This window comes from Ochotona princeps, chromosome 5 (genome assembly GCF_030435755.1).
Source record: "Ochotona princeps isolate mOchPri1 chromosome 5, mOchPri1.hap1, whole genome shotgun sequence".
NCBI lineage: Eukaryota > Metazoa > Chordata > Mammalia > Lagomorpha > Ochotonidae > Ochotona > Ochotona princeps.
The window spans coordinates 92,164,063-92,191,349 of NC_080836.1; the positions used below are offsets into that span (position 1 = coordinate 92,164,063).

The window sequence follows — 27,287 nt, forward strand, 5'->3', positions numbered from 1 at the left end:
CCACCTGAGACACCTCATGCTTCTGACCCCTCCCCATGCCCTCTCTGACATCTTTTATAAATGTGCCAAACTACATGGCCTCTGCCAGGAGTGATGGTCTCCAGTGACTGGCACTTGTGTGGAGTGCAGCCCTCCAACCCCCGGGTCACTCAGCACCCAACCAGTGGTGCTCGGCAAAGTCTGATTTTGCATACTACACAGAGATGCAGGGCAAGCAACTATAGCACTTTATTGTTTACTGCATACCTCTGTTTTCCCTGTGTAGCCCCTCCACCCCACTGCCCCTGAGGGTCCCCGAGGGAGAGCACACGGCTTGCAAGTTGTCCAAGGGCACCTGCCCGGCCTTGGTGTCCGTCCTCCTAATTACCTGCAGAGGAATGGCGCCGCGTGGGGCTGGGGAGAGAGCGAGCACCACCTGTCTCCCTTCCTCCACCTCCCTCCGCCCCCCCACACCCCCGCAGAGCTCAGGTAGACATACAGAAAGAGCTGGGCCCCAGGTATTTGCCCACGTTGCCTGGGCCACCCCTGATTCAAATGAAAATGTTTGTAGCAGAAGAGGTGGGGGGTAGGTAATAGCGAACTGGACTGGCCCAGCAGCGTCTGCCTAGGCTGATGTTGAACTTGCTGAGAGGGGCAGAAGGTAACTGGGCATGACGCTGAGGGGAAAAGGGGCAGGTGCTAATGGTGGTGGGTAGGTGGGAAGAAGAACTGGCAGGAACAGGATGTTCATCCAGGATGAAAAAGGCGAGGACTGCTGATCTGAAGCAATCTCAGGGCACCCTCCACGTCATACCCCATCCTTCACCTCCAACACATCAAAGAACCACCTGCCACCCCAAGTCCTACACAACCTTCTGTACAGGTGTGTGTAGGTCGGGCAGCCCCTCTGACCTCCGGGCCCAGAGTGTCACTCACCCTTCCACCAGCAGTCGCGTGTGCGCGCTTTCCTGGCCAGCCTGGCAGCAATAGGTGCCCTGGTCCTCGGGTTGTACGTTGTGGATGACCAGGCCGTGGATGGAACCGTGGCTGCGCATCTCATACTTGTCCCCCGGGCACAGCTCAGCTCCCTCCCGCAACCAGCACACGTGGGCTCCGCTGCGAGACACAGTCACCTCCAGCACCGCCCGGCGGCCCACCAGAACCGTCTTCTCGCGCGGCGGCCGGCGGCACATCTGAAGAGGCAAAGCTGGGGGCGGGGCGGAAGTTCAGAGACACACGCCCACCCCTCAGCAAGAGATGTCCCTTCCCTGCCTGACCCCAGCCCTCTGTGCCCCACACTCCAAAAGCTCCTCCTCCCGGGGTACGTGCCGCTCGCTCTGACTCGCCCCAGGACAGTGCCGGGAGGAGAGCTAGGCAGCTGTCGGTCTCAGAACAGCGGACAGCATCCCTTCCCGGTCGCTCCCACTCCAGCTGCTCACCCTCCACCTCCAGCTGAGTCAAGGACTGGGCGGGTCCCGCCTGGAAACGGACTTCGCCTGCATCCTCCGTGCGCAGTTGGCTCAGAACCAGAATGTGTTTCTTGCCTGCCGGCGAAGGGGGGCGTTCAAAAGGCGGAATTACCTGCTGGGGCAGGCTCCAGGCTCCACGGGTGAGGGTGGGTGACTGTGGCCGCCCGCGGCCAGTGCGCACTGGAGCAGGGAGACTGGGGATGCAGAAGGCAGGGACGCGCGGTCCGGGACCCGGTGCGGGGGGCGGGACCCCTTGGAGCTAGGAGGCGGGGCTTATCCGAATGGGGCGGGACCTGTGTGAGTTTGGCACGGGGGGCTAAGCGCCGGAGACTAGCTGAGGAGCCAGACCTTCCTGTCGGATGCGGACGCGGTCTCCGGGCTTCAGCGGACGGCCACCCAGCTCCCAGCTCCCCGCAGTCTCGGTCTCCGATACTGTGCACTCAAATGTGGCGCCATCACCTTCGCGGGCACGCACCGCCTGGAGCTCGGAAAGCACCGACACCTGACGCTCTGGGGGTGGAGCCCGGGTCGTGAAGCAAGCGGGGCAAGAGGGACCAAGTCATACCCTTCCTCCCTGCCCGGACACCCGGCGCCCGAAGCAAGTGCACAGTCCTCGCCTGCCCCATACCCACCGCGCACGGTCAGGTGTGCGGGCCCGGTGCGAGCCGTCCCCACCACGCAGCTGTAGGTGCCAGCGTCCGAGGGGCTGCAGTGCCGCAGCTGTAGAAGGCGGCGCGGGCCCAGAGCCTGGAACCGGAGTCTCGGGCTGGCGGAGAGCACGCGCCCGTCCTAGGGGCGGGAGGTGCGGAGTGACGGTCGGGGCGAGGCTTAGCAGGGCGATGGGGCCTCCACCCTGAAAATGGACGCCAAGCACTCTCGAGGCACGGTTAGGGGTGCCCTATGTTTAATGGCGTGAGTCTGGCTGTCCCCATGCAGGGCGAGGGCGCACGCCGGGGCTCCTTTGGAGGGGTCACCCTTTGGAGATGTTGGGGTCGGGGAAGAGCGCGGGGTGGGGAGGGAAGGCACTGGAAGCACAGAAGGGGGCGCTGATTTGATCACAGGGCAGGTGAGCCCAGATTCTGGGAGGTAGCAATACTGGATTTAAACATGGGCAGTACCCGCTTTTGTCTGCCCTTGGGCAAGCAGCTGCGACCCTCAGGGCCTGCTGGTCAGTCCCACCATTGCAGTGCTAACGGTTAGATGAGCGCAGCGCTAGGCACAGGAGCTGTACTGGCTGTTTCTGTTAGGGTCCTTGTGAGGGTGGTGGGTATTAGGTCGGAGTGGTCTGGGCTGAGGCAGAGCTGGGACTGGGCACTGACCTTCTCCCAAGTCACATCAGCCAAGGCCTGGGAGAGCTCACACTCCAACGTAGCTGTGTCACCGTCCGTTACCTCTAGGTCCTGTGGCCCCCGCACAAAGGTCACTGGGATCTCTGGGGGGTGGGAGAGGGAGGGCCATGCCAAGGAAACAGGGGTAAGCTTGGAATGGAGACCCAGCTTGCAGGGACAAACAAGGCACTTTGGCATAATGGCTAAGTGGTGGACATATTGAGTCAAGGTGATTAGTGGCTACCAGAGTATGGGCAGTATGCAAGATCTGTAGGGCACGCAACAGGATTACAGGGTAGCACTTGAAGAGTCAGTAGGGGACATGGTGTGGCCTGGAAGAGTGGAGGGAACCGAGGTAGGAACACTGAAGGAGCTGCTTGTAGGTAGGCATGGCCAGTGGAGGAGGGCAAGGCTCAGCTGCAGAGGGCAGTGGGAGGTGCTGACTTGGGGGGGACACAGTGGGATCAGAGGGGCAGTGGGGTCTCATAAAGCAGGAACAAGCAGTGTAGAACACACTGGGCTTGGCAGCCAAACTGGGGGCCACTCCAGCAGAACTGCTAATGAGGTCACCCCAAGAGAGGCAGTGTCAGTGGACAGCTGGGGGGAGGATGCGGAATGGCCAGAGGGGCATGTGCAAGTCAGCAGATAACAGGGACCTCACACTGGCAGACATGCTCATGGTGGGGCAGAGCCTGGGGCTGGTGGGGTCAGAGGGGGTCACACTAGATGGCCATGGGCTCAGGGCAGTCACACTCTGGCAGGGGCAGGGGGACAGTAAGTGAGGGCCACACAGGGACAGGCATGGTGAGTGGGGGTCACACAGGTTGTGCAGTCAGTCATCACACCCAGACGATCAGTAGAGCCACACAGGTGAGCAGGCAGGTGGCAGGACCCAGAGGGGCCGCACCTCTCACAGTCAGCCTGGCGGCACAGCGCAGGGCATCCGCCGTGAAGGAGACACAGCCTGAGTCTGCCACGCCCAGACCACTGAGCACAAGACGGTGCGTGTGGCCTTCGGTGTGGATGTGGCACTTAGGCCCTGGCTGCAGGCGGACTCCGCCGCGGGCCCACTCCCCTGTCACACCCTCCTGGGACAGCTCCAGCTGGAAGGTGGCACTGTCCCCCTCGCTGACGGTCACGTCCTGCAGGGGCCTCAGGGCCCTCAGCTGCTTTGCTGAGAATGGGAAGAGAGGAAGAGGAGGACTTGGGCTCTGGGCAGGCCTGGAGAGCAGGGACATCGTCTCCCCTCGGCCCTGCCTGCACCACCTCTGATCACAAGTTGAGAGCCAGGGTGCAGGAAGAAGGCAGGCGGTCCAGCTAAACTTGGTGGGAGGAGTCTAACAGGGGGAGGAGCACAGAAACTGGGGTCAGGAGCCCAGGGATGGGAACCCAGTTCTGTTGCATAGCTCGTGTGCTGTGTGACCTTTGGCAAACTGCTCAAGCTCTCTGGACCCAGGTTTCCTCAGCTGTACAAGGCAGGGTATCAGCACTGAGATGAGAGTTTACTGTGGTGACCAGTGGCCTTCAATAATTGAGAACCAGCTGTTCACCAAAGTCTGCGTGAGTTTTTCCATGTTGTCTCAGCTAAGGAGCCTTGAGATGGCACAGCCCCATCATAAAAAAGCTGTGGGTCAGAAAGGTTTTGGAGCTGGCCTGAGGTCATACAGCTATGAGGGCTCTGGGTTGAGGGGGCGCGGGTAGAGGGTGCCCTTTGCTGGCTTACACACCCTCCCATCCCGCTTCTTGAGCAGGCATAACTGAAGCATGAACAAAGTGGTAGTTTTTTGGTTTTTTTCTGCAGTATCATATTTATGTTTATAGCAAAGCCGTCTTGGGAATACGAAATAGAAATGCAAAGGCCATGTGGACGTCTAAGTAGAAAACACTAGAAAAAGACACATTTTTGCTTTGGGCAATCTGCTTTGGGGTTCCAGCCATGGACTGGGAATGGCCAGGGCTGACTTCACTCAGTGGCCAGGGGCACTTTGGTGCTGGTGTTGGGGAGAGGGGGTGTCGCAGGGGCTGGGGTCAGCCAGGAGGGGCAAGCAGCAGGTTAGGAGAGGATGGGGCACTCACGCCTCACGCTGAGCCTGGCCAGGGTGCGATCATGGTGGCTCTCACAGCCATAGGTGCCCTGGTCAGCCAGCACGACGCCATGGATGAAGAGGCGGTGGATGTGGCCATCCTGGGCCATGGAAAGGCGAGGGTTGAGTGGTAGGGGTTCGCCGCCTCGCAACCAGCGCACGGCCCCTGCCGCACCCACTCGGCCTGTCTCCACCTCCAGGCACACATCTTGGCCTTCCTCTGCCCGCACGTCCTGCAGCCGCCGCAGGAAGAGCAGCTCTGTCTCTGGTTGGGGAGGGGGGAATGAAGGGAGCCATGGAGGAGTGTGGGCAGGGGCTGGAGCTCACCTGGCCCCCACCCAGGGCTTTCTTAGACAGGAGGGCAAGGCTGCCAGGGGCTGAGCCTGGGGGGTGGAGGAATGAGTGAACAGGGCTGTTTTGCCCGCCATAGCACCAAACCTCGGACGTGGAGCCGGGCGCTTGTGGCTGTGCCCCCTGCACGTGCCGTCACAGTCCCCGCGTCCTCGAGCCGGCAGCCTCGCACAGTCAGCATGTGGCTTGAACCGTTCTGGGCCACCTGCAGCTGCGGCCCCGGAGTGACAGGGGTTCCGTTGTGTAGCCAGGTGACATTGGCCTCTGGTGGGGACACTTCACAGCGGAATGTGGCATCGTCACCTTCATGGACAGTGAGTGGCGTCAGCTCAGACAGCAGCTTCACAGGTGGTGGATCTGGGAGGAGATTGGGTGTGGGACCAGCCGGTGAGCTAGGGGCTGGCCCTGCCCCTTTTCTCCTCTCCATCCCATGCTTCACATTCACTCCCATCACCCTTCTACAAGGCTGGCGACCACAGGGATGTCCCAGAGGCCCAGTTGCCCAACTCACTGTCACTCCTTATAGCCGATTCCTCTCAGTAGCCTCCTGACCCCTACCTCTCTGATTCCCTAAGACTGTCACCAGCTGCCCTGTTGGTGGCACTGAATTGTCATCATGGTCTCCTCATTACAGAGCTGCAGCTCAGAGACATTAGGCAACTTGACCAACATTGCACAATACAAAGAATCCCAGTTGGGACCTGCGTAGGCCGAAGCCACAGTCCCTTGTTCTTAACTGCTGGGCTGGGCCTCCTGATGTTTTGGGGTTCCTGGAGAGAGGAGTAATGTGCTCTCATAGGAGAAACAATCATGCATGCATGGGTATGAGCCAGAGACAGCAAGGAGAAGACAGGGTGTGTGTTGGAGGGGGGAGGGCTGGTCCTTGGGGTTCCAAGGCTCAAAGGGAATGAGGGGTGCACCATTACCTTCCACACGGACGAGGAAGATGCGGCTGTCCTGGGGTGCGTCGCACAGGTACTCCCCAGCGTCCCCGCTCCGTGCCCCCCGCACCCGCAGCACCTGCCTGGCCCCGGCCTGCTGCAGCTGCAGGCGTCCCTGGCTCGCCAGGCGCTCCCCGTCCTTGTACCAGCGCACAGGGCCCCCAGGCCTGGAGAGGTGCACCACCAGCTCTAGGTCCCCACCTGGGCTGCTTCGAACCCTCGTCTGGGCTGCCTCGGGGGCTACCACCCGTATGGGGGGCTCTGTGGGGGGGTTAGAGCTGGAGGTCACTGGGGAGGGAGGGGCTCTGTGAAGGGGAGGGTGTCAGGAGGGCAGGGTAAGGGGTGGATAAGGTGGGCTAGAATGCTAGCACGTGGCAGCATGCTGAGGGCTGCAGCTCTGGAACTCACCTGTTACCTGGACAGTGAAGCTGAGGCTGGGGGCTCCTGGCTGTGTCCCACACTGGCAGGTGTAGAGGCCTGCATGGGCTAGGGTTGCAGCGCGGATGCAGAGGGCACGGCGGGGACCCTCGGCTTGCAGCTCTAGGCCCTCACCCTCCTGCACCAGCTTCCCATTGTGGCTCCAGGACACAGGTGCACCAGCCCGGGAGAGCTCACAGCTCAGCACCACTGGCTCCCCAGGAACCACACGCAGTGGGCCAGGGGCTGCCTCTGGGGCAAGGAACTGCACTGGGGGCTCTGCAGAGAAAGAGAGCCAGGGGTCAGATATGCATGCTTGCCTCTACCTCCACGCCCCGCCCCACTGGCTCATCCTCACAACCCCACCCCCCGCCCTAGGAGCACACTCACCAGCCAGGCTGACATTGAAGATAACGGCTTCATCCCGGGTCTCACACACATACTCGCCAGCATCCTCAGGCTGGGCATTGTACATGGTCAGGGTGCGGATGGGCCCCTCAGCGCCCATTTGCAGGGAGTCCGACGCCTCAACCTCCAGTCCATCCTTGTACCAGCGCACCTGGGATCCAGCTGGGGCCACCTCACAGCGCAGCTCCACACGGCCTGGAGCCCCAAACTGCAGATCCAGGGAGCGGGCTACGGGGTGCACAATTCTCTCTGGTGGGGCTGGCAGGTGGGCAAAACAAGGAGGGGAGACACATGGGCTTGCCCGCAGGCACAGCTCTGGAGTATGGTGCTGGCTACCGTGTCATCTAGGGGACATCACTGGGTGCTCAGCCCACCTAGTGATCATGACCCACTCTCCAGCAGGTGCATGGCTGTGGGCTGCACTTGGCAGATGACCCACCTGTGACAGTAACGGTGAAGAAGGCTGAGTCATCGCCCGCATCACACACGAACTCGCCCCCGTCCTCTGGCTGGGCGGCAGGCAACACCAGGCGGCGGTGGGGCCCATCGCTCTCCAGCACCAGTGCCTCGCTCTCCTCCACCTCCAGGCCATCCTTGTACCAGCGCACAGGGGCATCCTCCTGTGACAGCTCACACATGAGCACCACACACTCCAAGCTCACGGCGATCAAGGCCACCTCGTCCCGGGGGTGTAGGATTCGCACGGGCGGCTCTGCAGATGGGAGTTGGGGGGCAAGCACAGGCTGTCATAGACGCGGCCTCTTTGAAGCTGTGGGGCAGCATGGAGTCCCCATAGTCTGAGTATACTAACAAAAAGAATGACAGGTGGCAATATATGCCATAATCAGTTGTCAGAAATCTTTGATGCTGGAAATATTGGAGAATTTGGAATTCTTTAAAGACCAGAAATGATGCATTTCTCCCTCCACTCCCAATGGGACATTCCTCCATAACCAACTGCAACCCCATTTCTGAAGTACAGTTTGTATCACATCCACCGTAAGTGGATGAAAAGATAGAGGTGTATCTTACAGACCTAGAAAGTCACCCCAAGTTGGAGAATTAGAGAGCAAGGAATAGCTTTACTGCTGGCAAGCACAGGTGATACTGAGATGACCAGGATCGCCAAAAACCTTTGGAGAGTTTTTGGGCTTCATGACTGTGGTCTCTAACAGCAAACACTTATACATGGTACTGCAAAACTTCATGGAAAAACAATTCAAAGACACATTTCTTCAGGTGCACAAAGGCTGGGCCATTTGATGGTCAGGAGAGCAGGTGCCATCTGAAGAATCACCAAGTGCCCATCATTGGGCTGTAGGAGCCCATGCTGCCATTCTACGTGTGGCATCATCTGTATTTTCCCCAAACTTTCTGAAGTTCCCTTGTCCACGGCTTCCAGCTGGAGTCAGAGGCACGTGGAACATCTACCTGGGAGGCAGCTGTTGCTCCAGCCCTGTTTGCTGGGTGAGGGAACAGTGGCCACAGTGAATAGGCAGCTTGCCTAGGGTCTTTGCTAGCCACACCTCCTCCAGGCAGGAGGAAGCAGCACTGGAATCAGGGTGGGGATGAGGACTCTGCAAGCGCATTTCCAGCTGAAGTTTGGAGGAACTCAGCAATGCTGTCCTGCAGCTGTGTGTGAGTGCTGCCAGTAGCCCTCTAGGAATGCTCCCCACCGCTCCTCCAACTCCCAGCTCAAGGACACTGCATGCCAATTCTGAGAGCTCATATCCAAGTGCTGGCCACTCTTCCATAGAAAGGGGGTATGTCCAAATGGCACTGTGGTGTATCAGACTAAGCCTCCATCTGCAACGCCCACATCGCATATGGGCACCAGTTCAAGTCCCAGATATTCCACTTTCAACCCAGCTTCCTGCTAACAGCCTGTGAAAGTGGTACAAGATGGCCTGAATGCTTGGGCTCCTGCACCCACATGGAAGACCGAGAGGAAACTCTGAGCTGGCTTTGGCATGGCCCAGCTCCAGCTGTTGTAGCCATTTGCAGAATGAACCAGCGGGTGGAAAAACCTCTCTCTGTCTCTCCTCTTCTTTCCGTAACTCTGCCTTCCAAATAAATTAAAAAATAAATCTAAAAAAATAAACAAAAAGAGAAGTGGCCAATGCATTGAACCCAGGCCTGCCAGGCCCTAGCTCCTTGCTCTCCTACAGTCTCAGTGCTTTGCCCCCTTGTGGCTGGGCTCGTGAACTGCATACCCCCCGGGGCCTTCGCAGGGGCAGGGCACCCACACACTCCAAGGGTCATGGGCCTGAAGCCCAAACAACCCACTTCCACAAATAGCCTTGCCCTAAGATTTGGAGGATCCAGTCCAACTATGTGGGGACTGAGGCGGACCAAGAGACAGTCCAAATGTGTGGGACCGAGGCAGGCCAGGAGCCTTACAGAGGGTGGCTGCCTGGGGGTGAGGTGAGGGCAAGTGTAGGGACGGGGCACCTGGTCATGAGCCCTTGGCTCCGTGTCATTTTGATTCAGTGACCTAATGTGGAGGCAGTGTTTGCTTGAAGTTCCCTGCGAAAAGCTTTGTGTTTTGCGGGGAGCCCTAGTGGGGGCTGGAATGTGTGCACTGTATCCACCAGGGTTAGGGAGGGGTGGGTTGCGGGAGAGGTCAAGGTGACTTGGTACAGGATAGAACAGGTGCCGAGGGCCTCCTTGGCACTGTGGACTTGTGTGTGTCAGGCTGCATTCTCTGGGGGTATGGACAGCATTGGGGTATGGGGCCCTAGCCGCTCAGCCTGGGCTGGAAGAGGGTGACAGGGCTCTGTACCACCTGGAGCTGCTTGCTCCCCAGGACCTCCACCACCACCCCCACCCCAATACCCTCACACTGGGACTGATACTGTGAGCTGTTACCTCAGTCTCTTTCCATAGTCGTCCTGCACTGTTTCCGTCTTGGATACTCTCCCACCTCCACCTGCGCCCTCACCTCTGCAGTTTCAGCACCAGCTTGGAAGGTGCCACCTGCTACCCCAGCCCTGGGATCCTTGGGCTAAGACCCTGCAGCTGCTCTGGCTCTCTCGCTGGGCTGTGTACTCTGGGGAGGGCAGCACTGCGGGGACTGCAGAATACCCAGGAGGCAACTCAGAGCTGGTTCCCATGTGGGGACTGGGGACCCCCTCAGGGTCCTCCCTAACTCTTCTGCTCAGCTCAGCTCTCTGCCAGCTGGTCTTCCCTCCCAGCACTTACACGAGGTGTCACTGAGCATTTATTTGCATGTTTATTGGTTTAACACAGGGGTCGCAAACTCCAATGCCTGGTGGGGTCAGGTAGGATGGGTTAGGGGAGATCTAGGGGAAAAGGGGGTGAAGGTGAAGGGGTGGGGAGAGGGCAGAGGAATGTGGGCCCCAGGCTATGGGGCAGCTGCTACTCAGTGCCAGCTGTTCGTCGCCACGGGGGAAAGCGGGACCACAGCCGCCGGGTCTTCGACTTTTTCAAGAGGACGTTTAACTCCGGATTGCTATTTGCACTTTCCTGACTTTGGTAAGACTCTGTGGGCCAAACAAAACACATCCGTGGACTGCATGGGGCCCCAGAGACAGCGCGTTTGCGACCCCTGGTTAACGGCTGCCCTGCTGGATAAACTGGCAGCTCTCTGTGGACAGGCACTTGCATCTGCATTACTCACCTGGACTCCAGTCCCTCGTCCAGGGGAATGAACCAGGCAGGTGGAATGCAGCCACTTCCTGTGCTGTTGGGCACTGGGGAGGAGTCTGCATGCCCCCGTTAGGGCCCTGGGCTCTTCCCTGGGCAGATTTTACTGCATGCACCCTCAGTCTTCATCGCCTCCCCCCAGCCTCCAACACACCCAGGGATCGGGACTCCACGAGCCAGGGTGGGCTCACACCTGTGACGGTGACCGTGAAGGAGGCTGCCTCGTCTTCGATCTCACAGCGGTACTCGCCAGAGTCCTCGAGCTGGACAGAGGGCAGCACCAGGCGGCGCACCGTGTCCTCCTTCTGCAGGAGCAGCGCTGGGCTCTCCACCACCTCCTCGCCATCCTTGGTCCAGCGCACCTCAGCCCAGGGCCGGCACAGCTCACAGGTCAGTACCACACGCTCCAGGCGCACGGCTGCCACATACACCTTGCCGCTGGGGTACACAATCCACGAGGCAACATCTGGAGGGCAGGGACAGCTGCCACTGGGCATGGAGGGGGAGCTGAGGCAGGCTCCCCTCCTCCCTGCCGTCCTCTCTGGTTCAAAACCCATTGCTCTACCTCCTGGGAGGTGGGCCACCTGCTGAAGAGGGGCCACCCTCCAGTAGCTCAGCCAGCCCCCTGCACACAGCTGTCCCAGGCAGAAAGTCACTGAGTACACAAGGCTTTGTGCTGTGTAGCAGGGACCATTGCTGGGGAGCCCGAGCTGCGGTAGCACCCTCTCCTTCTCCGGATTGCCTCAGGGAAGGGACAAAAGCCAAAGTGGGCGACAGCTGGGTCCCCATGTGAAGTTGGGGTTCCTGCCCCCACAAGCCTCTTTGAGGTCTTTGACCTCTCTAGTGCCCCGGGCTGCCTGACCTAGACCTTGCCCTGTCACCCCTGCAGAACTTTCTTCTTTTCCTCAGGAGAATGAAGAAGACAGGGTTTTCCTAATGACATGTGCAGCAGAGCCCCATGTATTGATGATAGCCCACTTCCTGACCACAGCACAGGGTCAGGGGGTCCCATTAGCTCAGGGGAGGGTGGCCAGGGCTGGGAAGGCCAAGAGAGTGCCAGCTGCTTCCACAGAGGCACACGCCCCCTTTTCCTGCCCCGCTGTGGCCCGCCCAGCCCCCCACCTGTGATGGTGACTGTGAAGTAGACCCGCTCCTCTCCAGCGACACACTGGAACTCGCCCCCGTCTGGGGGCTGGGCGGCAGGCAGCACCAGGCGGCGATGGGGACCATCGACCTCTAGCAGTACAAAGTCACTCTCTTCCACCTCCTGCCCGTCCTTGTACCAGCGCACCGGGGCCTCTTCCTGGTCCACCTCACAGCTCAACACGACACACTCGGAGGTTATGGCATGGACGAACACATGCTCCCGGGGTTCCACGAAGTGCACTGGGGGGTCTGGGGGAGGGGAGCAGAGTCGGATGTCACAGATACTCACCCCCTCTCCTCACCCTGGAGACCCGAATCCCACCTGGGACTGCGTAGCTGGAAGACAAAGTCTGCTTGAGAGGACGTGCTGAGTGTGGAGTGGGAGCTCAAGGACAGGGATGTGAGATCCCAAGGGCATGGCAGGTGGTCCTGAAGCCCTTGGGTGTGCTCTGCAGGTCCCTCAGGGGTCCCAGGTGGCTCAGCGGGGACATAGAGGGACAGAGCTGCACAGCAGCAGCACCCACCACTAAGCCAGGGAGGTCACAGCTGAAAGCCACCCAAGCTGGGCTTGTTGCTTCTTCTACAAGGAACCCCTCCCTCCTGGAATGGCAGCAGGTGGAGGAAGGCCCAATGGGTGGTAATAGGACAGTTCCTCCTGCAGGTGCAGAGTTCTCGGTTACCAGGTACATGCAGGCACAGGGGCCAGGTTGGGGTCAGAGAGAATCTGTGGCTCCTGGGCTGCAACTTCTGAAGCCAATATTACAAGAGAGAAGATGCTCAGGAGAGCTGATCTAATCCAGGGAGCCTGGGCAGATGCATTTTACAGTAGGAACCCCAAGCATTCCTGAAGCAGTCAGACCATGGCCCACCTTCTGATAACTGTGGGTCTAATCACTGGGGAGATGCCCACCCCTGCCAGTCACAGGGGTACACACTAGCCAGACTGTGTGTTGCTCGTGGGACAATGGGGATATCTCAACACCTCTTTGGACCTCAGTTATATTTTTAACCTTGAACTTGCTATTTGTGGAGAGGAAATGCAGCAGTATATTGTTAAAGACTCTGGTGTAGTACTTGGCACAGAGCAGCTATGAATGCTAGCCCCACTCTCTTTCTGTCTTCATTGCGTTTGCTTCCTGACCCAACCCAGCAGAGAGGAGGAGAGGGGCAAGGGTGCAGACGATGTTGGTGCCTGAAAGGGTTAAGCAGTGCCAGCAACTGGAAGCATGTCTGCCACACCACCCCTTGCCTCCGCCTGCCCTGCCCCTAACCAGGGCAGACCAGGGGCAAGGTCTCCATGGGCGTCCCCAGCTGGAGCAGCCCCTGCCAACAGGGCTCCTGACCTTGCACAGTGATGCTGAAGAAGGCCGAGACCCCTTCCGTTCTGCACTCGAACTCGCCGCTGTCCTGGACTCTGGCCTCAGGCAGGATCAGGCGGTGTTTGCGCCCATCCAGCTTAACCAGCAGCGCCTCACTCTCCTCCACCTTCTGCCCCTCCTTGTACCAGGTTGCTGGGAAGTCGGCCCTGGAGAGCTCACAGGTCAGCACCACCCGCTCCGAGGTCGTGAAGGTCAATGATACCTTCTCCCGGGGGCTCAGGATGTGCACGGGGCTCTCTGCATCGGGAAAGGCAGAGACACATGCAGGACCCTCAGGGGCAGCGTCCTCTGCCCCAGATAAGCCCAGGGCAGCAGTCAGCATCTTGGTTTGGGAGGTTTGGGCCTCCCAGTCACCCTTCTGAACAATGGTTTCCATGAGCATGAGAATTCCCAGGGAAGCCTATCAAGGATACAGATTTCCAAGACCCAGGTGAATAGGAACCCGGGAATCTGTATTCCTACAACTAGCCCTGCATATGACTTCAATGCCAGCGAGTCCTCTGACATGGAAATGCTGCTCTGGTGACCTTGCCTGTCCTCTGCCTGCTCCCCACCTCCAGGCCCCATTGAGGGGGAGCTGCTGGTCCTTGACTGATCTTATAAACTCCAAGGGTATTAGACAGCAGACGCTAGCAGCATGCTCCGCAAATAGTCAACCCCACCTCACCCCCAGGAACCCTGGTTGGGGATGGCTCATCTCCATCTCTCTCTCTTGGTTTCTGTGAATAGCATCACGTGATTCTGGTGCCAGGCTGCCTGAGTTCCTAACCTAGACCCACCATTCATTAGCTTTGTGAACCCTGGTCAAGTCACTTAACTGCTTTGTGCCTCAGTTCCCCTGTCTATAAAACAGGAATAGACTCCAGGTCTGGTGCTGTGGCAAAACTGGTAAAATTACCACCCGCAATGGCAGCATTCCACATGGATGCTGGTTTGAATTCTGGCTTTTCCACTTCCAACCCAGCTCCCTGCTAATGTGTATGGGAAAAGCATCAGAGAATGGCACAGGGCTTTGGCCCCAGCACCCACATGGGAGACTCAGAAAGAATTCTGGAATTCTGTTTTTGACTTGCCACAGCCCTGACATTGTGGCCTTTTGGAGAATGAACCAGGAGCTGGAATATCTCTCCCTCTGTCTCTGCCTTTCAAATAAATAGATCTATTTTTTAAAAATGGGGATAGCCTAAGATCCATCTTACAGTGACTGGGACAGCAGCAGGTGGGAAGCAGTGATGACAGCATTAGCGATTAGCTAATAGGACAGGAAGCTAGTCTGCCTCTCTTGCAAATGAGATAACAGATTCCATAAAGCCCAAAGCATTCCAGACAACTGGGCCCATGAGGCTGACAAAGATAGTAAGGACTGCCTTTGGACATTGCATAGGGGTTGAAACTGACCACAATCTGAGATGCTCTGCATTCTGCTGGGCCAGAGGCAAGAAGGAACAGCTCACCACCTGCCTCAGGCTACGTCTCCATCCTTCCCAGTCCCCATTGGCACCCACCTTGGATGGTGAGGGCGGCAGAGTCCTGCACACCCGGGCAGCTAAAACCGACCAGGGCACCACTGTCCTGGTGTGTGACGGCTCGCAGGATGAGCCTGTGCTGCAGGCCCTTCTGCTCTATTCGGTAACACAGGGAACCAGGCTCCACCTGGCCCTCGGGCTCGTCCGCCTTGAGCTCTTCCCCATTCAGGAACCAGGTGCCCTGGATGATGGTGGAGAGGTCCAAGGAGAAGACGGCATCTTCTCCATCATATACCTGCACATCCTCCAGACCTGCCACCAGGCGAGCTGTGGGCACTGTGGAGAGGACACATGGCAGCCATCAGAACCAGAGCGGGGGCTCTGAGGGCAGCAGAGACACAGAAGGAGGGGCTAAAGAGGGTCGGCTGCTGAGGGGCAGGTATGACTCACCGAGGTGAGCAGAACCGTGGAACACAACATGGGGACTGCGGCCGTGCTCGCTGACTGTGCAGACCCGAAAGCGGTAGTCACCCTCTGAGGGCACGCAATCCCCTGGCACCTCCACGGCTCCAGCCTTCTCGATGCTGAAGCACTGGATCCAGTCTTCGGAGCCCACCTCCTGCCTCTCCAGCCGGTAGATAAAGGGGGTCTCTGGGACTGGCTCGGGAGGTTTCCAGGTCAGCAGGACCGTGTTCTTGTGGCCCTTGAACATTTCAGCCAAGACAGGGGGTCCTGGAGGGCTGTGCTTGACGCCTAAGACACCGTCAGGATTCCCCAGGTGAGCTTTGCCCAGCCTGTCTGCCACTTGGCCCTCCCTGCTCATTTGGAGTATCTGGTCACCCTCCTGCTTTGCCCACCCCTTCTCCTCTTACATTTGACTCTGAGCAGAGTGGTGGTGCGGGAGTTGCCCAGACTAAAGGTGACTTCACCAGCATCCTCCCGGGTGACCCCGGGAAGGACCAGGGCGTGCATGTGGCCACAGCTGCTCTGGCAGGTGGCTGGTAGCTCCTCCCCATCGCGGCTCCAGCGCCCCTCTACCGCGGCCTCTCTCGTCTCCACCAGCAGCACGGCGTTCTCGCCCTCCAGGACGTCGAGCTTCCGGGGCAACCGTTTGAGAATGGGGCCTGGGATGCAGACGGAGATCCATCAACTCGGGCTCGGGGCACCTGCTGGCTCTTGCCTCCTCCCGCAGCCACTGCAGGCCAGCCGACCTTTGACCGTGACGTTGGCTACAGTGCGCACACGGCCTCGCATCTCGCACAGGTACACGCCGTCATCGTCCGCCTTCAGCCTGTGGATGATGAGGCGCCGAACGGCGCCCTCCTCAATTTGTTCATACTTGCGGCAGGGCAGCAGCCGCTGGTCCTCCCGGAACCAGGCCGTGGGCATGCGGGAATTGGGCACTTTACACTCCAGCACAACGATGCCATGTTCCCGGCCCTCCACGTCTTGCAGGGGCCTCGTGAAGCGGAGGCGGGGCTCTGCCAACAAAGAAGACACTGCTTGGAGAGAGAGCCCACCCGGGAAGACTTAAGACTGGAGCCTGAGTCTGGGCTGTATGTTCTTGGCCCACAGCCAGCAGGCATTGCGGAGTCCTAGCTGAACCACCCGCAGGCAAGTCATAGGGCCGTGAGTTCTCACCTGACCCTGCCACTGCCCTGCGCTTATGTGCCCATGCCTCAGTTTCCTTGCTTGTAAGATGAGGAGAGAGAGGGAGGAGGGGCCTAGAGAGGAGATCAGTGATTTTCAAACTCTGTTTCCGGCAGTCCCCCTTTCCCTGGAAGGAGGCACCGTGCAAATTCTGTCAGGCTCTGGACTCAATTTTCTTCTTAAAATATTTTCATCATTCCCATAATTGTGTGTCAAAAACATGCAGTGCTAACAACGGCCACAGGGGTAACTGATGGATAAGCCAGTTTTGGCGTGCAGCCCCCAGAAGTTCCTCTTGTCTTTCAGATGGACTTGGGGCTCAGCATCAGCCCAGCCAGTCGTGTGCCAGCAAGACTGCCACGGCAGCCTGGGGGTAGGGGAGAGTAGTGGATAAACTAGACTGGGCTCCAGGCTAGTCTACAGAACTTCCTCTGAGTGAGAAAGCTGGAGTAGGGGGCCAGCGCAGTGGTGCAGCCCACTAATCTTCCACTTCAGCACCGTTGTCCTATATGGGCTCTGGTTGGTGTCCCAGCTGCTCTATTTTCCGTCCAGCTCCCTTTCCCATGGTCCTCAGGCTCCTGCACCCACGTGGGGGACCCAGAGGAGACTCCTGGCTCTTGATTGGCTCAGCTTTGGTTCTTGCGGCCATTTGGGGAGTGAACTAGCAGATGGAAGATCTCTTACAGAGGGAAGAGAGATAACCTGCCTCTAAAATAAAAATGAATAAGTCAGAAAAAGAAAAAAAAAAGCAAGCTGAGGTAACCCCTAGCAAGGCAGTCGTCCCCCAAGATGCTATGAAATGCCACGAAGGAGAGTGGCAACTTGCAGGGTGACCTGGTATGCCTTTTGTCCGCCTCTGAGTTTTCTGCTGGTGGGTCATTTCAGTATTTATTCTCTATCACTGGCGACTAGCCTTAGCAGCATCAATCGTGCAGCCTTCCCCTGTCTCTTTCAAACACAGGGCATGGTTTCACAAAAGCAAAGTCCCTGTTACTGTCCGTTTTCCCTTCTACCCCCGCCTTTACCTTCCCTGTGAAGTTGTTTCTCAGCCTGCCTTCCCCCCACCAGGGCCCAGACACTGGATCTGCTAAGAAAGCCGTTTCCACTTGGAATGTGTGTGTTCAGCACCACAGCCCCCTAGGGTGGCCCAGTGCCATCATACGTGCAGGGCCTAGAGGTGGAGAGGTGACCTCACTCAGGAAATGTTCCTTTCATCTGTCTATGACGGGGCGCCGGAAGCGAGTTCAGTTAGGTAAGGAATAAACACACCCCAGGGCGGCCCACCACTGAACATGCACGGTCGGGCACTCAACATCTCTCTCGTGATGTTCATCTACCTCGGAATCACTTGAGAAATTTCCAAGAATTCCCCAGTGCTCCGCAGTCCTACCAAATCCAAGGCCTTGGAGCGTGAAGGGGGCGGGCAGCCCAGAGCGTTTCAACGCTGCTGCGGAGCCCCTCCCCCAACCCGCTGGGAGGCGCGGGTCACCGAGGGTACCGGAGTGACCAAGGCCTCCTGGGGGCGCTCGAGGCACTGGGACGGCCCCCCACTCCACCCCCATCTCCAATCCCACCCGCGACGCCAGCTCAGGCGCTACCTTTGACGTGCAGCTGCACCGCGCTGAGCGTCTGGCCCGCCGAGTTACGCGCCGCGCACACGTAGAGGCCGCGGTCCTTGGCCTGGCAGTAGAGCACCTTGAGCACAAAGCCACCGTCGCGATCGCGGTACATGAGGCGCCGGCGGTCAGGGAGCAGCGGGCGGCCCTCCCAGTGCCATTCGATCTCGGGCTCGGGCTTGCCCATCACGTAGCATCGGAACTTGGCGTGTTTGCCTTCGTTAACCCAGAAGGTCTTGGGCGCGCACTTGAGCGGCTCTACCACGGGCGCGGGCGCCTCGTCGGGGTCCTCGGGCGGGCTCTCTGGTGGCTGGTGCACCTGGAGCAGCGCGCCGGCCTGCGCGTGGCCGTGCGCGTTGCGGGCGTGGCACACGTAGACGCCCGAGTCGGGCAGCCGCGCCGCCAGGATGCGCAGCGCCAGGCTGGCGCCCGGGGCCCCCTCGGCGCAGCCCCGCTCCAGCGCGAAGTGGCTGCTGTCCCACACTTCGTCCAGGGCCATCCCGTCCTTCTCCCAGTACAGCGTGGGCTCGGGGAGGCCCCCCACCTGGCACGTTAGCACTACCTCCGCCCCCCTCAGCACCCACTGCGATCGGGGCCCCGTCAGGAACACAGGGGCGCCCTCCCCGGTCCCGGGCGGCGGCAGCGGGTGCTCGGCCACCGGGGGCTCTGGCTCGGGGGCCGGCGGTTCCAGCACGGTAACGGCGGCCGCGGCGTAGGCCTCGCCGGCCGCATTGCGGGCGCGGCACACGTAGACCCCCGCGTCGGTGGGGAGCGCGCTGCTCAGCAGCAGGCCGTGCTCGGCGCCGTCCACCGGGAAGCTCAGGCGCTCCGAGGCCACTAGCTGCTGGCCGCTTTTCTCCCAGACCACAGTGGGGGGCGGCTCTCCCAGGACCACGCACTTGAGTTCGGCCTCGGCGCCGCTTACCACCCGCACGGGCCGCGGGAAGCGCAGGAAGCATGGAGGGCTCCCCTGATCTCCCGAGCCCGCCTTCATCGTGGCGGTTGCAAGCTGTCCGCAGTGGCGGCGGCGAGGGAGGAGGAGCGGGCGGAGGACGCCCCGAGGCCGGGAGGCCGAAGGCAGCACTGGAGGGGCCCCGGGAGCGGGGACCCTCCCAACTCTGCCCCGGCCGCCCCCGCCTGCTTGCCTGCTTACCCTTGGGCCCGCAGCTACAGCTCGGCGGCGGCGGCGATTCCCTAGCCAGAGCCCGGAGCTCAGGGGGCAGTCCTTCCTGTTTGCCTTTCTAGCGAGGGGCCCCGCAGCCTGCCCGGCCTGCGCGGCCTGGCTTCCTGCTCTCTTCCCAGCCCCCTCCCACAGCCTGGGCGTCTTTCCCCTCCTCCCTCCCACCTCCAGCCGCCAGGTCCCCAGCTGCCCGCCAGCTAGACTCTGGCCCTGAGTGGTAGAGGCGCCTGCAGCTGCCAATCCCAAAAATATTCTCTGATGACACAGCTGGAGGACAAGAGCCCAGACTGGCTCCTGCAGGCTAAGTATAGAGCAGGCAGGACCACCTGCCCCCTGCCGGGGCCCCAGCTCCAGCTCCAACCCTTCCCCCTCTGCTTCCCCCACCCCCTCCAGCTGCTGGGGTTGAAAGGGGCCCCAGAGGATGAAGGAATGGTGCATTGTGTCCCTGACAAATGACACTCTCTGGGGCTGGCTGACCTCGGGTTCCAGGCTCTAGGCTCCTGTCCCACCCGATATCGCCACAGTGCTGGGTGCTGGAACGTGACACACTGTGTGTGTGTGTGTGTGTGTGTGTGTGTGTGCCTACTCCCAGGCAGGGGAAAGAGGTGGCATGCTTCTGTGTAGGGGTCAGGTCACTTGGGGTGAAAGCCCTCCCCAGCCCCCTCCTCCTCATTCTTGGCGGGAGTGGGAGATAAGGCTCAGGGCCACAGACGTCTGCGTCAGAGATAGGTCTCAATGCCACAGACAGGGGCACGATGGACTGCAGGGCGTGGGAAGGCCTGGGCAAGACTGGGGTGAGAAGGCTAGAAGAGGGCGGGTGGTGAGATGGGGAGGGGAGAGCAGGGAGGCGCTGGGCAGACCCTGAGAGAAGGGGCACAAGGGAAGGGTGTGGGTTCCCCCATTGGCAGCGCCAGGTGAGCTATGGTGTCCCAGCTGCCTCTACTGCTTCTCTTCCTGCTGTGCCCACTGGGTGGGCATGGCTGCCATGGGCCAGAGGTGGACCGAGAGCTCATCTTGGCCAAGGTCAGGGCTCTGTTCCTGGATGCCTTGGGGCCCCCTCCTTTGACGGGGGAAGGTGAGGCTCCTGCAGTCAGGCGGCTTCCCCGAAGACACGCTCTTGAGAGTTTCTCACGCCGGAACTCGGAGCCAGAGGAGGAGGATGTCTCCCAGGCCATCCTTTTCCCAACCACAGGTAACCGGGATGGGGCACTGGGGGGATGGATGCCTGGGCTTGGGGACCAGATGGACCTGGACTCCAAACCCAGCACTGCCTCTCAGCTGGCTTTGCAACAAGGAGCTCAGGCCTCCGTCTTGTCATCTGCAACATGGGGGTGATCACTCCTACCTTTTAGGATGGAGCAACACAGTGGTCTCTGGGAAGTGTTTGGGAGATAGTGTGTCAGGTGAACACACGATCTCTAGACACAGATCTCTGGCCTCTTCCTGCCCTTTTGCTTCCTGCTTCTGCCTCTGCTCCCTGCCCCAAATCCTGTGGTGTCAGCCCTAGGTAACATCAGGGATATGGAAGAGTCAGTGGGAAAGTGTCTACCAGATGAGTCCTACTTTCTCTTAGATTCCCGTCTTAGCTCCTTGACCGATCTTCCATCAACAGAATGAGTAAGACCCGGCCTGGGTGGTGTTTCTTATCTCCTGGCACAGCTCTCTCTTAGAGAAGACCCTCTCTCCCCCACCTCCCACCCCAACACCCTCAGTTCAACCCTAGTGTAGCAGGTGGGGGAAAGTATGGTTTGGGCATTAGGCATTGGCCACTTAGGAGTTGAAACATCCCTTTACCTTTCTAAGTCTCAGTTTTCTTACCTGCCAAATGTCTCAGTTATTCTGAATTTATAAGAGTGGTTATTTGATAGTGTGACACCCACTGGTAGTCCTGGAACTGCTGCTAGTCTGTGAGGATACAGATGGCTGGCAGCTGCACCTGCTGGGGTGGGGTGGGGTGGGAGATGACTAGCTGCCCTCTATTCTAAGGGCATGCCTGGGTCCACACCCTTCCTGGTGATCCACACATGGGCCAGACCCCCAGGCAGAGGCAAGGGAACTCACTGCTCCTTCTACCTCTCCTCTCCCACTTCCTTCTTCCTCTGTCTCCTCTTCCTCTGTGTGGTATTCAAATAACTGTTTCATTCATCTTTCAACACCTTTGACGTGACAAGAGAAATATAACTAACACACTCCCATATACACACCTGCAAGATGACCACTGCACACTTTGCAGTGAATGGCACCTCAAGTCCATCAGCTCTCCGTGTCAGGGGAGGGAAACAGCAACATGTTGCTGATGGGCCTATAAGTGGGAAAAGCCATGAGAGGGAACATGGCCATGTCACATGTTTTTCTTTTAAATCCTTTACTGATGGAAGAAGAAATGGGAAATCTGTGCCCTGGGTAAGGAGGGCACTGAGTAGAGCACTTGGTACAGCCTCAGTGCTCTGGAACAGCAGCCACATTCCTCAGTTACCATCTTCCTTCTGTCTTCTGCAGGTGCCAGTTGTGAGGACCAGCCAGCAGCCGGACATCTGGCACAGGAAGCCGAGCAGAGCCTCTTCATGTACATGTTCAGGCCGTCCGAGCACATGCGCAGCCACAAGGTGACTTCGGCTCAGCTGTGGTTCCACACTGGGCTAAACGGGCAGGGCACGGTGATCTCCAACAGCTCTGAGCCCTTGCTAGGCCTGCAGGTGCTGTCCTTGGGGGGGCCCACGGCTGTGCCTATGTCCTTGGGCCAGGCACCCCCTCGCTGGGCTGTGCTGCACCTGGCGGCCTCTGCTCTCCCACTGCTGACTCAACCAGTGCTGGTGCTGCTGGTGCGCTGCCCTCTCTGTGTCTGCTCTGCCCGGCCTGAGACCACGCCCTTCCTCGTGGCCCACACACGGGCCAAACCACCTGGTGGAGGGGACAGAACCCGCCGCTCGGCTCCCCCGATGCCCTGGCCTTGGTCTCCTGCAGCTTTGCGCCTGCTCCAGAGAGCTCCGGAGGAACCCACTGCCCACGACTACTGCCACCGAGCAGCACTCAACATCACCTTCCAGGAGCTGGGCTGGGACCGGTGGATCGTGCACCCTCCCAGTTTCATCTTCCACTACTGTCATGGTGGCTGTGGGCTGCCCACCCCAGCAGACACACCCCTGCCCATCCCTGGTGTGCCCCCGACCCCAGTCCCCGCACTTTCTTTGGTGCCAGGAGCCCAGCCCTGCTGTGCTGCCATTCCAGGAACCATGAGGTCTCTACGTGTCCGTACCACGTCAGATGGCGGTTACTCCTTCAAGTATGAGATGGTGCCCAACCTTCTCGCACAGCATTGTGCTTGCATTTAAGTCTGTGTGTGTGTGGGGGGGGGGAAGTGTCCTGCTGTCTTACTTCAGGGCTGGTGGCCCAAACCCCACTGGCATCAAAGGGAAACAAAGGCAGTGTTCAGAACGTAAATGGTTCCCGATTTCCACCCTCCACTCGCCTGCCTGAAAGTTCCCCTCCGTTCTACGGTAACTTGTGACAATAAACAACTCAGTGCATATGTCCTGGCATGCATTCTTTGGCTTGTATGGTTGAGTGTGGGGGAGATCTGGGTCTTGGGAGCATGAGATGGGGGGTTCTCATGTTGCTCAGCTGTACTTGACCTGAAACTTGGCCTTCAAGAGCTACAATGCTTGGGAATAATACAAAGATGCTCCTTGCTTCCCAAACAGCTGCTCTGGGGGACAGGACTGGCTCTCCTGTAAGTGGAATCAGGTAGCCCTCCCTATTACTACACATGAAGGAGTCAGCTGCACCCACATGGCTGCAAGGCAGCTGTCAGTCCTCTCCCTACCCTAGCTAATGGTCACCCAGCTCAAGGTCAGTTGTTGGTGTAGATTCTGGGAAGCCCCACAGTCCTGGGATTCTTGTTTTTGACCTTTTTGGCTGCCTTGATGTCCCCTGTAGGTCTGTTTATGGAAGTTTGGAACTCAGTCCTTGAAGTTGGAGGAGGGGAAAGGCAGAGCCCACTGCTGGGGGACCTGTGTTCATCTGTGAATCTGATGGACTTAGTGGACTTGATGAGAACGCAGTGTGTGATGCCAGACAGCCCTCTTTGCTGAGGCTTCCAGAATGGGGCATTGCAAGCCTCCTTTCTTTGGCCTGCCTCCTTGCCTCTTTCACTTTCCTCTTTATCCCCTATTTCTTTTTATCCTTGGGCCTGGCTTTCGGCTGACTGGCTCCATCCAGTTTCCTCTATGTGTGTGTTGGAGGAAGAGAAGGGCTGGGCAGTTCAGTCCATCAGACTGAAACCTGAGAGCACCTTCTATTGCTGCCAGACTCCATTGAGCAATTGTGTGCAGTCTCTCATTGGTCAAAGGCTCCCTTCTCCCAGCTCTGGTGGTGGTGGGGGGGAAGGAATTCCATCCTTCCCCCCACTTGAGTCACCCCCTCCCCCACTTTAGCTAACCTGAAGGAGCTACTGTTCTGCAAAGCTGGGAACCCTGAGTATTCCATGCTCTTCATCCCCGGCAGGCTGCCTTATGCTGGAGAGGGGAACCATGTGTGTTCATAGTCCTAACATCTTCATTTCCACTCAGCTTTAGAACTTCTGTGTGGGGCCCGGCAGCGTGGCCTGGCGGCGAAAGTCCTCGCCTTGAGGGCCCCAGGATCCCATGTGGGCGCCGGTTCTAATCCCGGAAGCTCCACTTCCCATCCAGCTCCCTGCTTGTGGCCTGGGAGGGCAATCGAGGACGGCCCAATGCATTGGGACACTGCACCCGCGTGGGAGACCTGGAAGAGGTTCCAGGTTCCCGGCTTCGGATAGTCGCGCACCGGCCCGTTGCAGCTCACTTGGGGAGTGAATCATCGGACGGAGGATCTTCCTCTCTGTCTCTCCTCCTCTGTGTATGTCTGGCTGTAATAAAATGAATAAATCTTTTAAAAAAAAAAAAAAAGAAAAGAACTTCTGTGTGGCAGCTCATCTGGCTAATCCTCTGCCTGCAAACACCAGCATCCCATATGGGTGTAGGTTCATGTTCTGGCTGCTCCATTTCCCTCCAGCTCCCTGTTTCTGGTCTGGAAAAGCAGTGGAAGATGGCCCAAAGCCTTGAGACCCTGCACCCACATGGGAGACCCAGAAGAAGCTCTTGGCTCCTGGCTTCAGATTAGCTCAGCTCTGGCCATTGTGCTCATTTGGGGGAGTGAACCAGTGGATGGAAGATTTTTCTCTCCTTCTTTCTGTAAATCTGCCTTTCCAATAAAAATAAATAAGTTGTTAAAACAAAAAAACAATCTCTGTGTTGGGAGTTCTAGGGGTAATTGGAGGAGAGGGTTGCCTGAGCCCAGTCAGTTGGGAGAGGGGGAGGCTTTGCCCAAGCCTGGTCTGTGTGGCCCTTGCTCCCTTCAGGCTTCAAGATTGCTCTTGCCCTACAGAGCCTAAGCTCTTTCTTCTTCTGAGACCCTTAGGGCCCCCTGTGATCTAGAACTTCCCTCTCCCTGGGCTGGGGCCCAAGGGACCCATGGGTCCAGGGACTGAGGGGAAAGTCAACCAGCGAGCAGATTAAGTGTTGCAAGGAACAGCTTTCACGAGTCTGAGACAAAGCCAGAAAAGCGAGTCTTGCACAAGAGCTAGTCAAATGTATGCATTTTCAAGGGCTGTCCCTTATTGCAAGGTTGACCTTTGGGCCTGTGTGCTGTGGGAAAGCACTACTCATCGTATGACATCATGGAGATGGTAAGAGTTCACGAGGCTTTTTTCTGAGTTGTTCCTTAGGATTCTGCTGTTCCGTGAGCTCCCAGATTCTAGGAGCCAGTGCTCAGGGCTGTGCCTCCCACCTCTTGTTCTGAGTCTTTGGATTCTGTGAACACATCAGAAGGCTATGTGTTAAGGACACATATCCTTGCTAAGGACAGCTTTTTGTCCTTGCTCCTCATGGGACTGACTCGAGAGCTGTGGATGCCACATATGCTCCCTCTTTACAAATGCTGCTCATCAGGGACACTGAAAATGAGGTGTCAGTGCCAACAGAAGGCTTGCTTTAACTGGCTTAGGTCCCCAAAGCAAAACAAAACAAAACACACTGGCCTATTGGCTCATGACGAGCCCACAGTCACAGCTGGCTACGGTTTGCTTTATTTTATTTTTTTTAAACCATCAGGAGTCTATTAAATAATTTTTAAGGTTAACACTTTTACATTTTTTAAAATTTATTTATTTTTATTGGAAAGGCAGACATACAGAGAGGAGGAGAGACAGAGAGGAAGGTCCTCCATCTGATGGTTCACTCCCCAAGGGGCCACAACGGCTGGAGCCGAGTCAATCCGAAGCCAGGAGCCAAGAGCTTCCTCCAGGATCTCCCATGTGGATGCAGGGTCCCAAGGCTTTGAGCTGTCCTCGACTGCCCTCCAAGGCCACAGGCAGGGAACTGGATGGAAAGCGGGGATGCTGGAACCAGAACTGGCACCCATATGGGATCCCGGAGCGTTCAAGGAGAGGACCTTAACCGCTATGCTATTGTGCTGGGCCTGGTTTCCTTTATTCTTTGCTAAAAAGGTGTTACCAAGATCCATCCTTAGGCTCTACTTCCCCTGGCTTCCATCTCAGGTCCACGGCAGCCCTGGGCTACTCCAGACCTGTCTCATCTCACCCCTTGGCCCAACAGGGTAAGTTCCTTTACACAAGTTCCAGGATGGAGTTCAATGATCTGACTGGCCTGGTTAGGGTCATGTGCCTCTCCAATCTGGGGAAACAGAATGAGTTAGTGACTTAGTCTGGGCCATGTATCCTACTGTTGGAGCCAGGAGTTTGAAGTGAAAAGCTGAAACAAAGCACGATTCCCTAAGCCCAGGCAGGCAGAATAGACACTGTGAGGCAAGACCCATTGGTTTCTCCCCCACCCCCCCAATTACCTCTGGAGTCAAGCTTGTTCTCTCTCCCTACATTTTTTTTGTTTTACATTATTTTTAAATTATTTTTAAACTTGAGAAGCACATGACAATACACACACACACACACACACAGGATCTCTTGCACTGGTTTATTCCCCAGATATCCATAACAGCCAGGCTGGCCCAAGTGCCCAAGCCAGGTCTTTCCGGTGGGTGGCTGGGACCAAAGCACTTGAGCCATCATCTGTTGCCTCCCAGGATCTGCATTAGGAGGCAGCTGAAATCAGAAGCTGGAGACAGAAAGGAAACCCAGATATGCTTTGACACAGGGTGCAGGTATATTAATGGGGTGATCATTTCTCTATTATTCATTGTATTTATCTTCACTTTGTGAAGAGCGACAGAAATAGAGATAAGCACAGCTCTTCCATTTGCTGGTTTACTCCCTAAATGCCTCATCAGACAGGGCAGGGCCAGGCCAAAGCCAGGAAGCTGGGACTCAATCCAGATCTCCTGTGTAGGTGACAGACACACAATTACTTGAGCCATCACCTGTTACCTCCCAGGCTGCGCACTAGCAGGAAGCTGGAGTTATAAATGGAGCCAGGGCTGACCCAGGCACTCTAATATGTAATATGGATGTGCCAACAGATGACTTAACTATCGCTATACACATTTTGGGCTGGGGTTTTCACCAATCAGTTTGTACCTGCCATACATCTTTCAGGGATTCCTTGTGGTTTCTAGTCCCTTCAAGGGCTCTCCTGTTGCCTAGAATGATTACAACTTATATACTTATTTTTAGATTACAGACATGGTATTGTTGACACGGATGTATTCTGAGAAGTGTCTTGTTTGGTGATTTCATCATGGTTCAAACATCATGGAGTGTACTTCCATAAAACCACACAGCTATAGTGTTTTTTGTTGTTGTTTTTGTTTTTAAGATTTTATTATTATTAGAAAGTCAGATATACACAGGGAGGAGAGACAGAGAGGAAGATCTTCCACCCGATGATTCACTCCCCAAGTGAGCCGCAACGGGCGGTGCGTGCCGATCCGAAGCCGGGAACCAGGAACCTCTTCCAGGTCTCCCACGCGGGTGCAGGGTCCCAAAGTTTTGGGCTGTCCTCAACTGCTTTCCCAGGCCACAAGCAGGGAGCTGGATGGGAAGTGGAGCTGCCGGGATTAGAACCGGTGCCCATATGGGATCCCGGGCGTTTAAGGCGAGGACTTTTAGCCGCTAGGCCATGCCGCCGGGTCCAACACACAGCTATAGTGTTGCTGTGTTCTTGAATCTGGCAGGACCACTGCTCCGACATTAATCAGCATAGTGTCGTATGGGGCAA

At 57.8% G+C, this 27,287-nt stretch overlaps 2 protein-coding genes across 5 annotated transcripts; one reads left to right on the forward strand and one right to left on the reverse strand.

Moving 5' to 3' along the window:
* Positions 1-211: 211 nt before the first annotated feature.
* Positions 212-19,277, reverse strand: OBSL1 (obscurin like cytoskeletal adaptor 1). Of its 4 annotated transcripts, XM_004576790.2 has the most exons (21): positions 17,883-19,277; positions 15,846-16,115; positions 15,507-15,758; positions 15,085-15,387; positions 14,674-14,970; positions 13,133-13,405; positions 11,766-12,038; positions 10,837-11,109; positions 7,417-7,689; positions 6,960-7,235; positions 6,561-6,848; positions 6,138-6,413; positions 5,299-5,568; positions 4,853-5,125; positions 3,684-3,950; positions 2,768-2,880; positions 2,081-2,237; positions 1,797-1,958; positions 1,419-1,523; positions 916-1,186; positions 212-367 (listed from the first exon to the last, which is right to left on the reverse strand). In XM_004576790.2, exons 1-21 carry the CDS (start codon positions 18,892-18,894, stop codon positions 364-366), a joined length of 5,688 nt encoding a protein of 1,895 aa, XP_004576847.2. In that variant the 5' UTR covers positions 18,895-19,277; the 3' UTR covers positions 212-363. The 4 variants fall into 4 exon arrangements, with proteins under 4 accessions (XP_004576847.2, XP_058521043.1, XP_058521044.1 ...); XM_058665060.1 differs by lacking the exon at positions 3,684-3,950; XM_058665061.1 differs by lacking the exon at positions 6,138-6,413 and having other exon boundaries at positions 17,883-19,267.
* Positions 19,278-19,899: 622 nt separating this feature from the next.
* Positions 19,900-22,609, forward strand: INHA (inhibin subunit alpha). Its single transcript, XM_004576788.2, has 2 exons — positions 19,900-20,272; positions 21,580-22,609. Exons 1-2 carry the CDS (start codon positions 20,002-20,004, stop codon positions 22,410-22,412), a joined length of 1,104 nt encoding a protein of 367 aa, XP_004576845.2. The 5' UTR covers positions 19,900-20,001; the 3' UTR covers positions 22,413-22,609.
* The last annotated feature ends 4,678 nt before the right edge of the window (positions 22,610-27,287 follow it).